Source organism: Pithys albifrons, chromosome 4 (assembly GCF_047495875.1).
Source record: "Pithys albifrons albifrons isolate INPA30051 chromosome 4, PitAlb_v1, whole genome shotgun sequence".
Lineage (NCBI taxonomy): Eukaryota > Metazoa > Chordata > Aves > Passeriformes > Thamnophilidae > Pithys > Pithys albifrons.
The window spans coordinates 32,119,447-32,135,199 of record NC_092461.1 but is presented as its reverse complement, the minus strand read 5'-3'; the positions used below and the strand labels follow the sequence as shown (position 1 = coordinate 32,135,199).

Below are 15,753 nucleotides of genomic sequence, written 5' to 3'. Positions count from 1 at the left end.
CTTTTAAAGAAGTCAGAAGTAACTCAGTGAAATCAAGAAAATGTCACCACTTGGACATAGCGCTGGTAGTGTTCAGATATACCATATACTGCTGCTATAATAGTAATAATAATAGTAATAATAATAGTAATAATAATAATAATAACAACAACAACAATAATAATAATAATACATCTGGTCAGACCACACCAAAGAAGTATAGAAATTTCCTAGAGTTTTAAAAATTTAACAAGATCCATGACTTACCGGAGCCCCCACGTAGCCTTTAATTCCTGGAGGACCCTGTTTTCCCTCAGATCCCTGGCAAGGAATTGAGATGCAGTAAACCATCAGAAACTCTTTCACATAAAAGATCAAGAATAAAACTAGTTATTCAGAAATGTAACTTCTTCTTCCAGGCTCACACTGGGCTGTTGAGGCTTCTTGATTCTCTCAGTGGTAGTACAGGAACAAAATCTGACTTTCCAAATACTTTCCCAAAGTGACAGTCTAATATTTTTCTGTCTCTGGCACTCAGACATTAACAAGTTCTAAACTTCTGCTTTCAGTCTTGCCCTACAAAGGCAAACCGTTCCAAGGCAAGTTCCTCTATGGATTATTACAGATTGGGCAATATCAGTTGTTGTGTGCAAGAAATGTTTTGCCTCCTAGAGATGGTGTTGGTGGAACAAAACACAGGTATACATTGCTGCAAATGCTGCAGTTAAGGCCATATCTCAGCATAAATTAACCACAGACTTCAAAATGCTTTATGATCTGATGAGCAAATGAAAAGAAACAGAACAAAACTACATTCTCCAATGTTTATTTTTAGACTAAGTGGAATGCAAGAGGGTCAGGTACACTTCAGCAGTCCTTTAGCTGCTTGCCCACTGACTGTTCCTGGAGAGGGTACACTGAAATGCAGAGCACTCACTGTGTGCTTTTATGTCTTACAATGCCTGAAAGTGATCTGGATCCTCAGCTGAATACACTGAGCCCTTGGAGTCTGTGTCTGACAATTTGACCTAGAGAACTGATTTGGCATCTTATATCACCCATTTGAGTGATCATTTTCTTCCTTATATCACTGCACCTTTCTCACCACTCATTCATCTAACTGTCTAACTCCTGCATTAGGTAGCTGCAATTGGGATAAGGCTTCAAACCCAATAGAGACTTTATTTTAAAATAATTTCTACATTTCATAATAAGAGATGTTTCATATTAAAAATAATAAAATTTTAAATGCAAGATGTGTTTGCAATTAATTATTTGCAGGACTGAAGCTATTTTTTCTTTTCAATGCAACTGCCCAGGTTAATAACAGTGGGGTTCAAGCACAAGCAAAGGTGGCTCTGGCATCTCTACATCATCAGACACAGAAGAACCTCTGCCAGGTCAGTCCTGTAATAGCAGAGGGAGAGCAGCAGGCATGCACCTAAATCTCTCCTTTTAGCCTGCAGAAAAACACTTCTACTGAAGTCCAGGCAAAACCCCAAGAGAAAGAGAGGCCTGTTCCAAGTTGTCTGAGTTGCCAAAGTCGGACTCAGTAATGCTACATAAAATGTGTTTATAATACTCAGCAAAAGTTATAGATAGAGAAACTGGGTTTGTCTGCTTGAGAAGATGTGCTGAACTCACTCAAGGCCTGTGCTGAGATCATGTCTGGTAAACCAGAGAAGCGTGAGATTCCAAAAGTTGAAGAAAGCAAGAAGGAAATCTGTCAAAATGAAACTCTTACCTAGTACTTTATATCAAAGGCTTGATTTTTTCCCCTTTCCGGCTCTGCTTTTTCTATCAAGTACAGATAACTGTCAGTTCAGATGGGAATGCTATAGTTATGTCCATGCCATAGCAATGACAACCACAAAACCAACTCTTTATCCTTTCATTAAAAAGATATAGATAAATAAAGGCAGGAAAAGATTGAATATTTGCTGAAGGATATTACAGGCTAAAGGGCCTAATCTCAAAAAATCTAGGCTTTGTTTCCCTGCTAGAGCATCATACAGTGAGGGATCTGAGCTATTGTCTTTTTTCTCTAGACCCACTTACTCTATATAAATTAACTTGCCAGGACCCACATATTTACCTAGAAGTTTTCTGACCAATTTTCTGATCATTTCTTATCATCTAAGACCACTATGACGTCACCTATAATCAAAAGCTCCAACACTTCAGCACAACTGACTATGGGAGCTCTTCTTTGCATCCACCAGCTTGTAGCCATCAAGACCATATTTGATGATCAACTAAGTTTACCCTCAAAGTTTGATGAGCAAGAAAAAAAAGCACACCAAAGTCCACATTTTTATACTGAAGAACACTGAGCTAGGAACAATCTCCCCTGGAGACATCACTGAGCAGCAAAAGCAGTAAAATCAGAGATGACATACCGAGGCCATTTCATTTCTGTAACATACAGGTGTACCTTAATGGGTTCAGCATCCATTTTGGCACCTCTGTGGACTGAAATCCTATTACCAGAAGTGTGCAGGACCCTTACCTGTGCTACTGGAAGCTTACACAATTAATGAGGTCTGTAAAACTACAAGACAACTTCATAAAAGAAAGTGCTGGCAACTCCCAATGAAGCAAAAGACTCCTCAGTCAAGGAGATAAACAAGGGCCTGAATTTCTTGTGGCACAGGTCTCTGCTGAGCACGCACTGCACTTGCCTGGCTCAATGCAAATGAAGATGGATTGAGCTGGGAAGGACCACAACCCAAACAACCAGAGAATCTGTAAGGCAGCTCTCCATGGAGCCTGGTGTAAAGCCCAGAGTTGCTATATTGGTGCTGATGATAAAAATAAGTGATCTGGCAAAAAAACCCCTCCAATGATTACAGCAGTAACTGGAGATGTGACCTCTCTGATTGCAAGCTCCACCCAAACTTATAAACCTTGTTCCACACTGGCAAGGTGCTCAGGCTTTACACTGAGGAGTAAAGGAGTGCAGATTCCTATTTTAGATTTTAAAGCCCTGTCAGCAAACTCAGTGTTGTTTCTTAAAATAACTCAGGCCAGAATCCAGCTGAAGAACACTGCACACAGACGGTGTATCCAAAGAGGTAAATGAAAGTCATTTTATATTTAGCCACTGTGAGAGGCTGGGGTTAGCTAAGCTCACCTCTTCCCTGGGAGCACTTGGCACTGTCCAGTCAGATGTCTTTAGGTTCAGTCCCACCAGCACCTGTCCTGTCCAGCCCATAGGTCTGAACTTCTATTCAGCACTGCTTCATTACTTGGCTGAACTACATGTGCCTGATGATCCTGGCGGAAAATGTGGAGCAGGATCAAGTCCACCTTGAGGGAGATGCAGATGTACCAGTTTTGCTTGGTTTGCAAATGCTTTGCAAAGAACGTGTGAGGAACTTCATACCACAAAGAGCATCATGTAGCCTGCTGGTTTGTAATTCCACTACATGAAACATGCAGGACAAAGTGTGTGTTTATTTACCTGCTAGAAGAGATGCAGCTGAAAGGCATTTTTTAGTGATGAATTCAGTTAATTTCATCCACTCCCAAATTCCACTGAAGAACAAAATATTCAGAGTGCCTCCATTCAGCTCAGCCCAGCCCTGCTTTGTAGCTGTCATATATCCCCTACTGAAGCCAATAGGGTTGTAGGAGACAACCATGGGATGGCTGCCACATATTTCTGCTAATCCACAACACACTATCAGTTTTGACACCTTCCTGATGTGACTTCTGGAAAGGATCAACATTTCCCTCTATGCAAAGACAGAGAAATTTTGGAGAAAGGGCATCTCTAGAGCTGAGGAACCCAGAGGACCTATATATGACCTGCTTCATCAAGTCGTCCCAGACAGAGACAAGTGTCAGTCGAGACTACATCCAGAAAGATGCTGAGGTACTTAACTCCTATTTGAGGACAAAGGCATCAGTGAACTCAGTGGAGGTTTAGGTGACTAGATATGGCTCTTCCAGAAAGACATGATACTCAAAGGTCTTTGCTTGTACAGGAACAGAACTTGATAAAGTAAATTCAAGCAATCAAACTGTTGTCCTTGCAGTGCATTTCACAGGATGAGCTGAACATGCTATGCTTGATACACCTAAAAACACACTTGTCACACTGCAACACCTGCTTTTGTTATAACAAGACTGAACCTACCTGAGAGTTATTTACCCCCTTAGGAACCAGGGAACAAGGCAAGGAGAGCTGAGACTTTTAAAAGAGGTTAAAGAGTTGCTCATGAGAAGGGCTTCTAAAGACAGGCATGTTTCTGATGCTCAGCTAAGTCTCTCTATTCAGAAGCAGAAAACATAGTGATAAAGCATTGGTTCAAGTTCTGTATGCCTTAGCCACTCTTCACTAGTGCAATACTGAAGCTATAAAAAAAGGCAGAAACATCCACATGATTTTTTTTTTCCAGTTGTAAAGTAGAGATAATAATTCTCATCTGCATCTTTGTGAGAGTTGGGAAGAATACTGAAGACACAAAACAGGGTTTAAGTGCCCTCAGATAGATTCTCTCCAGCCATGGTGTTTATTCAACAAAAGGTAATTCTTTTTACATGCTTTGCCTAATTGCTGATACCTTAGCAGACCCCTGATGAAAATGATCATTTTGAGTTTTGTCATTCACCAGTGAGAATATGAAAAATCATAAACAAGAAGTAATTCTAAAAAGTTAGTGAAAAAAATATGCTTGCCCATGTAAAGAAGAAATGGAAAGCTTACCTTTGGACCTGCTGGCCCAGGCAGTCCAAATGCTCCTGGCCTTCCTGGTTCACCCTGGAAGTAACAGCAATATCACTGGTAAAGACTAATATTTTATATATAAAGACTAGGTTGGCTCAAAAGAATCATTACATGCAGTTAGAAATGGAAGCTCTATCCAGTATCTACAGTTCTGAGTACCATTCTCCAGAGTTCTGAAGTTTTATGGTGTGCTTTCTTCACAAAGATAAAAGCAGAAAGGGACAAATAAAAAACTGAAGGACCTCTTCATCTGCTCTCTAAATACAACCAAGTAGCAAAAAATGAGTTCCCCAACTTTTGAATAGTTTGTAATGATAACAGTCTATAAACATGGATTCCTTTGAGACAACATAATGCATTTGCTCTTGAATAGTGACCTTGCAGTGTATACACTTATCCCATAAGCAGTTCTACAAGTACATGTCACTGTCCAATCTCAGACTATACCATGTGTGAAGTGATGAAGTTGTATCAGTTCTGGAAGCAACATTGAAAAATTAGTATTTTTTTTCCAAAGTAGGACAAGGGTGGCAGAAAGAAGAAACAGTATATCTGGAAAAGAGCTTCTCTGCTATGTGTCACCATTTTTCTGTATAACCATAATGAATGGCATAGAGTCCTTCCCCAAGTTCCTTCAGTTGCCACCAAGTGACAGCCACAAAGAGACAGTGAATGAGATGATAAAGGTCCACCATCAGGATGAAGTTAGTTCTAAGGGATGGTGATCAAGCAAGGGAGAGGATGCAAAGCTCTAAAACACACTTCTCCAAGATACTGGAAAATGTGTCTGTGGTTATACGTTTCAACTGTAGACCTCTTACAGCCAATATTTGGTATGTTGCATCCTTCCTAGAGCTAATTTCTTCCTCTCCTCATAGTTTTTAGGACAACAGGAGTTCAGGTCCTTGCTTCTGTGACCAAGACACAAATTTCTCTAAGCCCTGTCTCAGTGGAAGCACAAGATGGTCCCCTGCACTCCTGCCATCTCCACTAGCCAAGGACCCCTTGCCAGATGTAAACAAAATGGCCAGAGGCTCTGCAGCTGCAGCTATTAACCAACAGGTCCCAAACCACAGGCTGCCAAGACTGCTCCCTTTCCCATGTAATGAATGGTAACAGAGCTGCCCCTGGAGCCTCCCAGGATGGTTAATCCTTGCGACACCTGCCTTGGCTGCAAACATGTGAGGGAGAGTGCTGGAGCTATTAACCTCCTGCCATTTGTTTCTGCTGCTCTTAAAATGGCCACACAAATCCCCCAGACATGTTCCACTCAATACAGATTGATTTCCACTGCCTGCCTTGCACTGAAAGGCAAGATTATGTGGGAGGAACAAAAAAGGCTTACGGCTTCTCCTTTTTCTCCATCCCTCCCAAGGGGGCCAGGTGAGCCCAGGGAACCCTGTAACAACAACAGAGTTATCATCAGCACAGCATTAACATACATTGCAAATGCAACAACATGAGCAGTGCATCAAGACAAGAATAAGGAATGAGGAGAATCACTTCAACACAAACATTTATTATTTACAGTTTCTGGAGAAGCTGCTGCTGACATTAGCACACTGGGGACGATGGATGAGCTGCTAATGAAAAACTAGGCACTCTTGGCTACTTAACTCATTTAAGAATAAATTAATATAAAAGTTCTGGAGCTAATTAGACACGTAAACATTGAGTCATTTTAGTATCATCATATCATCTTCCCTCAGCCTCTCTCTTCACCATTCTATTGTCTCAAAAATTGCAATTTTAAATTTTTTTACTCCTTGCTTGTACAGCATTCATCCCAAAGTTCCCCTAGGCACATCTATAATATGCGTAAGTAGTAAGCCTAAAAGCAAACAGAAAAGAAGCTTTGAAAAACTCAGGCAGTCCTCAGGAATGATCCTGCCCACTGGGAAATGAGTTTCAGAACTATGAATGGGGAAAGGTGTAAAAAACAAACAAACAACAAAAAACCAGAAAGCCAGGCACCATTTAAATTTAAAATTTTAACCATTTAATGTCTTACTATGCACCAGGAGGAATGTGACTAAATATGTTGAACTTGACAGCTCCACAACTACTGGGGGCTGCAAATGTGGAGAAAAGGCATATTTGCTGCCTGCAGTTGGCAATTTAAAGAACAAAAGGAGAATGGAAAGACAATAGACAAATAAAAGGCAAGTCAACATATACAGTGAGGAACTGGCTCACTGTTTTTACTTCTAGGCACCACAGCAGTTTCTTTTTAAGTGTGTCACTAAAAAAGGCTCACATGAGATCAGTTATGGGCACTGCAAAGCTGCCACTGTTGCTTTGATTGCACAGAGCTGGTTTGTTGTTGGAGGGGCATCTTGCCTTGCAATCCAAAATATTTGCTATTTTAGTTTAAGGGGAAAAAGTTTAAATTCATGAAATTCCTCCTGCAAATTAGGATTGAGGCATTTCTAACAAATGTTTCCAAAGTAAATACTGGTCACCAGAGCAAGCTCAGAACAGGATTTAACTTTGTTTTTTAAGATGATGACATGGTAGCTAAAGGCCACCACACTCCCAAAGTTATTTATGCTCATGCAAGAAAAGACATAATAATCTTTGGCCTTACATGGCTCACATTAAAGAAACACTGGTGTTTCTGTATGTAGATGTATTAGCACTGAGTTCCTATTCTTCTTCACTTGTATTTTTTGCATTTTTACAAAGTTTAGTCAAAGCTCATGCCCTTGAGTTCTCCACACATTTGTCAAATATGTCTGAGCATCATCAATAGGTTTAAAGACTTAAAGGTGCACTTTGATGAAAAATGATATAACAGCATAGTCTCCTTTCCTTACCACCTTGCTAACACAAAACAAACCAAAACACAATACAGACATAAAACAAAAAACTTACAGCAGGGTCAGTTTTCACTAGACTTCCACGACAGTTTAATAAACTCCGAAACTTTTTTCAGAGTGTAATTAATAAAGACTTGGACTTACTTTTTCTCCTTTATCACCTTTCAGCCCAGGAAAGCCAGGAAGTCCTTCATCACCCTACAACACCAATGGAAAAAGTAGCTCATATGGAATGCCATATGATTCTGTGGTATATTTGGGTATTTTATAAAGCACAGTTATCATCTCTTGAGAACTGAGTCCAGCTTCTCATTCTTGCTGTAACAATGCTGTACTCAGTCACCTGTAACTGCCCATATTTGAACAGCTTCACTTTCAGTTTTCCATTCCAGTGCATTCCTCTTACTGAATCTCCCCACCCCTCCTTTTTGTAATTACCATCCAGAACGAGTAGTTTTCCAAGAACAAGATTAGAGACCTATCTTGGTTAAATAAAATTATTTCAAGCATAGCAACATTACCCTAAGAAAATTTCCTGTTGCCACACTTTAAAGAACAAAATATTGAAGCTTAGCCAGGTCAACTTACTAACATGCTAAATTTCCAACTCCATGTTTGTTTATTTGTTTGTTTTTAATTTCCAATGGCATGGAAATTGGCATGGAAGTTTTTGGAAATATTCAAATGTAGGATTTTTGTTTTTCCTCTCTTTACCTGCTCCCTTTAGGACAAAAGACTTAGAACTTTTTCCCCATTTGCTTTATAAAAATTCACCAGCACAGAGAAATACTTTTGAAAAAGTATTAAAGTGGCTAAGAAGTTGATGCACATATTTCTAAGTTGTCTGTATATACATAAGGACTACATATATATGCAGATAAATTCAGGCCAAATTCTGTCACATGAAGTATTATTTGTGACTTTCTCTTTTTCTGTATGAATAGTCCAGCAGACTTAGATGGATGGATTCTTAGGATAAGACTCCAGTCAACCACAGACTGTGACAAAATCCAGCCTTATTTAGAGGTATACCTGGCACTTAAAGGCTAATAAAAGTATCTGAAAAGTATTTGTGCTGTATATGCAAATGGAAATCATTAGATACTTTATAATCACATCTCTTGCTAACTGAACCTTCATGAAGCACTGTCTAGAATTTGCAATGCAGTAGTGATAAAAATCAGATCTGCTGCATTCGAACAGCGCCCTAATTAGACAGAAAACCCATCAAATACAAACGTGATTTCCAAGGAAATCATTTGCTCTAAAAGGTCAATATAATTTGAAGGAATTCCTGTTCCATGGCAGAGCATGTCACACAGGTAGGAGAACAATTTGCATCTTTTCTATGCCAGCAAAGGAATGCAATTAATTCGCTTCTTCTCTTGCCTTTTATTTACTTTTTCCTCCATGAAGTAGCAACTCCTTGGAACAGCTGAACAAGTTAATCCTAGCATCAGTGAGTAAGTTTGAGGTACAGTGCTCACAGAAACACTCATGCTGGGCAGGAAAGTATCCACCAGTTTTTTCCAGCTCCTCCCCAAGGAGAAAATTACACAGAAACAACCCAGACTCTTGAGACAAGTTTACCATTCCCAGGGAAAACATCACTGAAAAGGCTACAGGGTGGGAAGGGCTCCTACACTTCTTCTCCTTCCACTGACTCCCCATAGAATCATTAAGGTTGGAAAAGACCTCTAAGACCATGAAGTCCAACCATTAACTCAGCGCTGCCAAGTCTACCACTAAACTATGACCCTAAGCACCACAATCTGCATGTTTTTTTAACATTTCCAAGGACAGTGACTCTAACACCCCTGGGCAGCCTGTTCCAATGCTTGGCCACCCCTTCAGTGAAGAATTTTTTTCCTAATATCCAATCTAAACCTTCCTAGGTGCAGCTTGGGGCCATTTCCTCTCATCCTATCACTTTTTATCTAAGAGACAGACACTCACCTGCCTACAACCTCTTTTCAGGTAGTTATAGAGAGCAATATGGCCTCCCTGAGCCTCCTTTTCTCCAGGCTAAACACTTCTAATTCCCTGGCTTTGTATCCTTCAGTAAGCAGGAAACCTGACAGGATAAGGGTAGGTTCTGCAGATGTTTGAACCTTAACAGAAGTACATGAAAAGATTGTGTAGCCTTTGCCAAAAAACTCATGTTAACAAAAGGACCTCTATAGGAGTGAGCAGTGGTAGAGAGTAGGAAGCAGAGAGACATCAGTGCTACTGTTCTGCACGGTGCCAAAGGACTTGTGACAGACTGGGATGGAAAAGATGGGAAAGCAACCAACAACTCACACCCTTAACTCCCAGCCAGCTGCCAAAACCCTGCTGAGGATGCAGCTAACTGAAACAGAGTCATGCTGTAACAGCAATTTACTTGATTAAGCAACTCTTCTATTTTTTTTTTAACTGGCCAACTTGATGAACTGCATTGCAGAACAATCACCTCCTCTTTTCGCTTGTCCACCAGACTTTTTAAATCAGGTAAAATCCCAAGCATTCTGCTTGGCATGCTGCTAAGCCCTAGGGAAGTGCTGGTGTACCCAAAAGGTGTCTGTTCCTCTCCCCTAACTCTTTCAATTAGGTGAGTTGATTTAGAAAAAGAACTTGCCTCTCTCCTTAACACTGTGCATTGGGGGCTCTGCTGACACATCTATCCTGGAAATTACTTTCCAGGGAAAATTGCAGTTAGAGAATGACAGAATTGGCCAAGGAAATAATCACAGGAGGATGAAATAATGTTGTTCAAGAGGAGTTCTTTCTGGGGAAGTCACAGCTTCAGCAATCAGTCTCAAAATGAAGGCAGTATATTTTCCTGAGAACTTTCCTGGCTCATGAGCCTGCTGCCCTTCCCTGACCCACTGGAAAGCCAGCCACTTGTGCTGAGTATCACTCTCCGAGCTGCATAGCCAGTGGACTTTAATCAAACATTTCCACCAAAGTTAGCAGGGGAATAAACATGTTCATTAGCTCTCAGTTGACAAAATATTTGTCAAAAGAGCCTAGATCTGGCAAGCTGCCATCAGATCCAGAGGAACCAGAGGACTTCCCTGCACTGTGGCTGTAAAGTGCAGTCACTCAGATGGAAGCAAAGCAGGCAGGCACTGAAGTCATGTACCAACATGGACTGTGAGTATACAGAGGTTATGCAGTATACAGGTTACCACATAGTTTTACAGATGCCAATTTTTGGTTTTCAATAGTTATTCTCTAATTATTTACTTGAATTACAGCAATATCTCATTTGTTCCCTCCTTGGGTCACTCTGCTGGACACGGTATGAACAAATATTAAATAGCAACCATAATGCTTCAGAGCTCCATTTAAAATTGCAAGCAATGTGTAAATATAAGAAAGAAATAGCAGAAGGTACAGGGCAGTGAAATAGCTGCCAAACAGACACAGTCAGCAAGTGCTCTGGGATGAAGGATCCAGGCACCACAGTGGGAAAACAGGTAGGCTCTGGAAGCTGGCATTGAGCCCTGGGTAACAAAAGTCACTCACATTCCTTGCACAAAGGCCAAACCTGTTGTGCCACCAAGAGGAATTAAAATAATCCTGTATTTCCACAGGACCTGTAGGCCCAGCTGTAGGCCCAGCTTCAACACAATGGGAATCTGTTGGTGACATGTCAACCAAACTTAGCTGTTGATGCCACGCAATCCTACTGTCACCCACCTATTTTATGAATATCTGAAATCCAAAGGCTGTCCTTTACTGGAGAAACATCAGGACTACAAAAAGAAGGTATGAAGGACCAAGGAAATGAAAAGAAGCAACAAAAGCAGAACAGGTTACTGATAAATAGGGAAACAGCCTATAGCTTCTAAAGCATCTTCCTTACAGCTTAGCCTACATTTTCTATAGTAGTTTTACACTTTAGATGGGGTGATCTTTTGCCTTCTTGGTCAGTAGTTTAGTGGAGAAAACTTGAATATGTAGGTAGTGGTACCTGTGAGATACTTTGCATTAAAAAATATGGCAGCTTCACTTAGAAGTTCTTGAAAAATTGAATACTGCAAGCTCTGAGAATTCAGGACTAGACAAGCCACTCTGAAAACTCCATCTTTCATTCCTCAAGGAACTGCTAACAATTCTGCAAGAAAATTAGGAAAGTTTTCACAGCCATACTAAACCAAAAAGTTGAAGTAGAATTCAGTAAAAAGGATGGAATTTTGTATTTCCTTGTATTTATTTTTAAACTGAAACATTCAGAGCCACACAATGGATACAGAGCAAGGGGTAACCACTACTTCTGTTCTTCCAAAGTGCTCTCAGAGCAGGGCTCACATGGGCACATGGTTTATCCAGACCCGAAGGACAAAAGGATACACCACATCATGAGGAGTTTCAGAGCACAGCTAACTCTCAGCTGCTGCAGAAATAATGTTGGGGTGGTAAAGAATAATGATACTCCCCTTGACTTCAGCCATTAAAAATAAATAGGTGATCTGGGTAAAGATAGGCAGAAAAGTTCCTTTATTAGTTCGTACACATCAACAAAGTTATTCCATTTCTATTTTTGAGCAATGATGTCTTCCTAGTACACTAGCATCAAGTGGATTTACCAGATCATGCCAGTAATAGGTTAGTGATCCCTCCATACTCACCATGCACACATGTAGTCTAATTTGGTGTATATTGTGCAAAGATTCACCTCACTTGGGTTACAGTGAGCCCCACTACTCCATAGATTTACCTGAACAGTGTGTTTATGGTCTGTGACCAAATTATAACCACATCTGCTGTGGTTTCACCCCAGCCATCAACCCAGTCCCACAGCGTCACTCACTCACTCCCCCACCAGCAGGACTAGGGAGAGAATCAGAAGGGTAAAAGCTGGAAAACTCATGAGTTGAGACAAAGACAGTTTAAGAGGGAAGGGAAAAGCTGTACATACAAACAAAGAAAAATGAGGAATTAATTCACTGCTTCTCATGAGCAGGCAGGTGTTCAGCCTACTCCAGGAGAGCAGGGCACCACCACCTGTAACTGTTACTTGAGAAGAAGACAAAAGTCATCACTCCAATTGTCCACCCTATCCTCATTCATCCCCCCACTTTATATAGTGAGCATGATGCCATGTGCTCTGGAGTATCCCTTTAGTAAATTTGGGTTACCTGTCCCGGTTGTGTCTCCTCCCAACCTCCCATGAACCCCCAACATCCTCTCCAGTGTGGCAGCACAAAAAGCAGAAAAAGCCTTGGCTCTGTGCAAGCCCTGCTCAGTAATAACAAAAACATCTCCATATTATCAACCCTGTGTTCAGCACAAATCCAAAATATAACCCCATGCCAGCCACTGTGAAGAAAATTAACCCAGCTAAAACCAGCACAACATCCCATGTAGATCTTGATATGTCTGAGTAGAGATAACTATGAAATTACAAAGAAAATAACCTTAATTGCTAGATAATATATTTCCTCAGAGTGGGAGTAACTAATACACAGATTCTGCCTCATCCATCCTCATAGCAGAATTTTTCTGAAGAGATCTTAAACAGAGAAGGAGACAATCTGCAGGTATATGGAAAGATGCAGAGATAGAACAATTCAGTATTACCTGATCCTAGAGAGATATCAGAAACACAAGAAGGAAAAATTCTTCAATTAGTTTTTAAGCAATCTACTCAAGTTTAATTGCTTTTCTTTCCTCCACTTGCAGCTCCTCAAGCAGCTGTCAAGTTTATAAATATTTCTCCCAACGTGAGAACAGCTGTGGTCTATAATCACATATTTTATTTGAAACTCTGGGTTGTGGCCTATGTTAATAGAAATGAGAGAAAACTAAACAAGAAAATAATGAGGGGAAAAGTCAGTCCAAAACATGGGGTTAGATTCTGATTTGCCTGTCAAATTCTGGACTTTTCCTTCAGTATACAGAGCAGACAACAGAAGATAGATCATTCTAAGGTCAACTCCTTACATTTTATTTCTTTTATTTTCCAAACTGATCCACATCTCAAACAAAAGTGCCACTTTTCTAATCCTAGTATGAAATTAAAATTTCTAATCCTGTCACAAAAATGTCAATAAAGGTGTCATTGGGAAACCTGCAAAAAATCTGCCAAGCACAACCCCATGAATCACACACTCAGCATGTTGACAGCTGCACAAACTGAGGGATCTATGACAAGGTAGGAAACAAAAAGGCAAGAGCTGACAAGAAACAGAACAATTGGGCAGGATGAAAGGTAAACAGAAGCAAAATAGAACTGTACAGTGGTGCCACTTCACACCCCTCTCTCCATTGTTAATTAACTTCACAGCATCCCTGTGAAATGAGAAGGAAGTTTTAACAATTGTAATATTGTTATCACCTCATGAGGATGGTAAGAGGTACATCTGAGCAGAAGACATATAGAAGGTTCTAGAGTCTGGAACAAAGATAGAAACTCCCTCTAGATTCCCTGTTCCCTAGTCTGGTGCTTTAAACATAAGTTTATTCTTTCTTCTGGCTCTTTGGCCTGCATTTAACTCAGCAGCTTGATGTTCATGAAGAATAAACGAGAAGGCAATGGGTAAATGTCTTATTGCTGACCCATTGTTACTCACTAAATTGCTTTCAATGTTTGATGAATAAAGTGACGTGGGAGGACAGAAGAGATGTCACAAGCTGAGTGTGGTCTTCTGGTTCAAACATCTCAGAACATTTCCCAGAGACCTCATGGTCTGGAAGGATGAAATATCTTTTGTTTCTAAGTTTCTACACTCAGGAGCTGGCAGCTTGAGGAGGCTGAAGCAGAAGATTTCACAACTTTGCCTCCAGCAGTGAGACAAAATAAATATTTTATTGAAAAATATTGTAAATTTTGGGTTTAAAGTTTCATTAAATGCCAAGGATGATCTGCAGATCAACTGAGAGGCAGAGCTGCAGTGGTTATATGACACCCAGTTCCATTTTCAAAAGCTGCTTACCAGACAGGCAGCACAAATGACTGCCATTCTCCAGTGCTCAGATGCAGGATTCTATTAGCCTAATGATGCTAAAACCCTATTAATTTCTTGGCAAATTTGACACCAGAGCTGGCATAATCCTCTGCTTCCACAAGAAATAAGATGTTCAAAATGAACAAAATCTTCTCTTTTGGGTCTCTGTGTTATATACTAATTTAACAAACTGGAAAGTCATGTGGACATGATACACAGAAGTCAGCAGAAGTCATAGGTTTGGCAGGTCTATCAGGAAATCCAGCTCAGTATGAAGAAAGCTGGTTAAATGATAGCTATTGGCATTTTTTGTACTGCAAACACTTGAAAGATTTTGTTTAACCCACTGCATAGAAGTCAGTTGTCCCCAAAGGGTACTTCCCCATAAGAAATTTAGGAGACCATGTTTTCAAATGCTTTCTGAACTCTTGAATCTTACCATGACTATCATGGACCCCACCATGAGGGCAGAAGGGTCCTTCTGACCCTTCATCATATGGTCATTGGTCTTCTGGGGAGAGAAGGTGGGTCATTTTTCAGGGATATCAACAGAAATCTTTCTCTGAAAGTAACTTGATACTCCAGCTTTGCATAAAAATAGGTAAAGCAACAGCTGGGTTGTAGGTAAGTGTACACATGGTCACCTATAATTGTGGTACTGCAGGAGAAAAGATGCATCAGAGCTAAGTGATATGACAAACAGCTACTCCCTAATCATGGTCGCTGCAGAGTCCATAATAACCTGGAAACATCCGAAAGATTTCAAAGCTGTCACTGGGGCCAGAGATCCTGTCCATTAGCTCCATATAAGCCGCCTTCCTGCCACAACACTCCTTTGCTCCCTACATAAGTAATTGCTCTAAGACTGGGGTGGTCAGACACCTTTGGCAACTCCTGAACTGCTGGTTCATCTGTAACCCAGACTGACCCAAGTGGAGAACATATCTGAAGAAAGCATCTCCTTCTGCAGCAGAAAGCACAGGACAGGATGAGAGGTAGCAGTTGTGTTTGGAACACTTTTGTCCAACAGCTAGAGTTGCTTAATCAAGTGATGAAATGTTCAGATTAAGAAACAATAAAAGAATTTGCAGATGTATTTAAAATTGAACATAATGAACAGGAGGCAGAAGATAACTGGAACAGTGGGTACCATAATCCCACTACACAGAGGAATAATCTGAAGAATAAACTGGACTACAATGAGTTGGATTTGCAGAAGCAAGACCAGTAGTACCTAAAACTCCTTTTTGTTTTTATTTTTTGCATGGTTGGGGCAAGAGGGTCTTCA

General features: G+C 40.5%; 1 protein-coding gene across 1 annotated transcript in view; it reads right to left on the bottom strand.

Moving 5' to 3' along the window:
• COL22A1 (collagen type XXII alpha 1 chain) overlaps positions 1-15,753 on the bottom strand; it is a 205,888-nt gene that overhangs the window by 98,685 nt on the left and 91,450 nt on the right. The window contains exons 12-15 of the mRNA XM_071553031.1: positions 7,675-7,728; positions 6,057-6,110; positions 4,691-4,744; positions 247-300 (exon numbers count right to left, since the gene is read on the bottom strand). Coding sequence (XP_071409132.1) covers positions 247-300; positions 4,691-4,744; positions 6,057-6,110; positions 7,675-7,728 — 216 coding nt within the window. The remainder of the gene's footprint in view (positions 1-246; positions 301-4,690; positions 4,745-6,056; positions 6,111-7,674; positions 7,729-15,753) is intronic.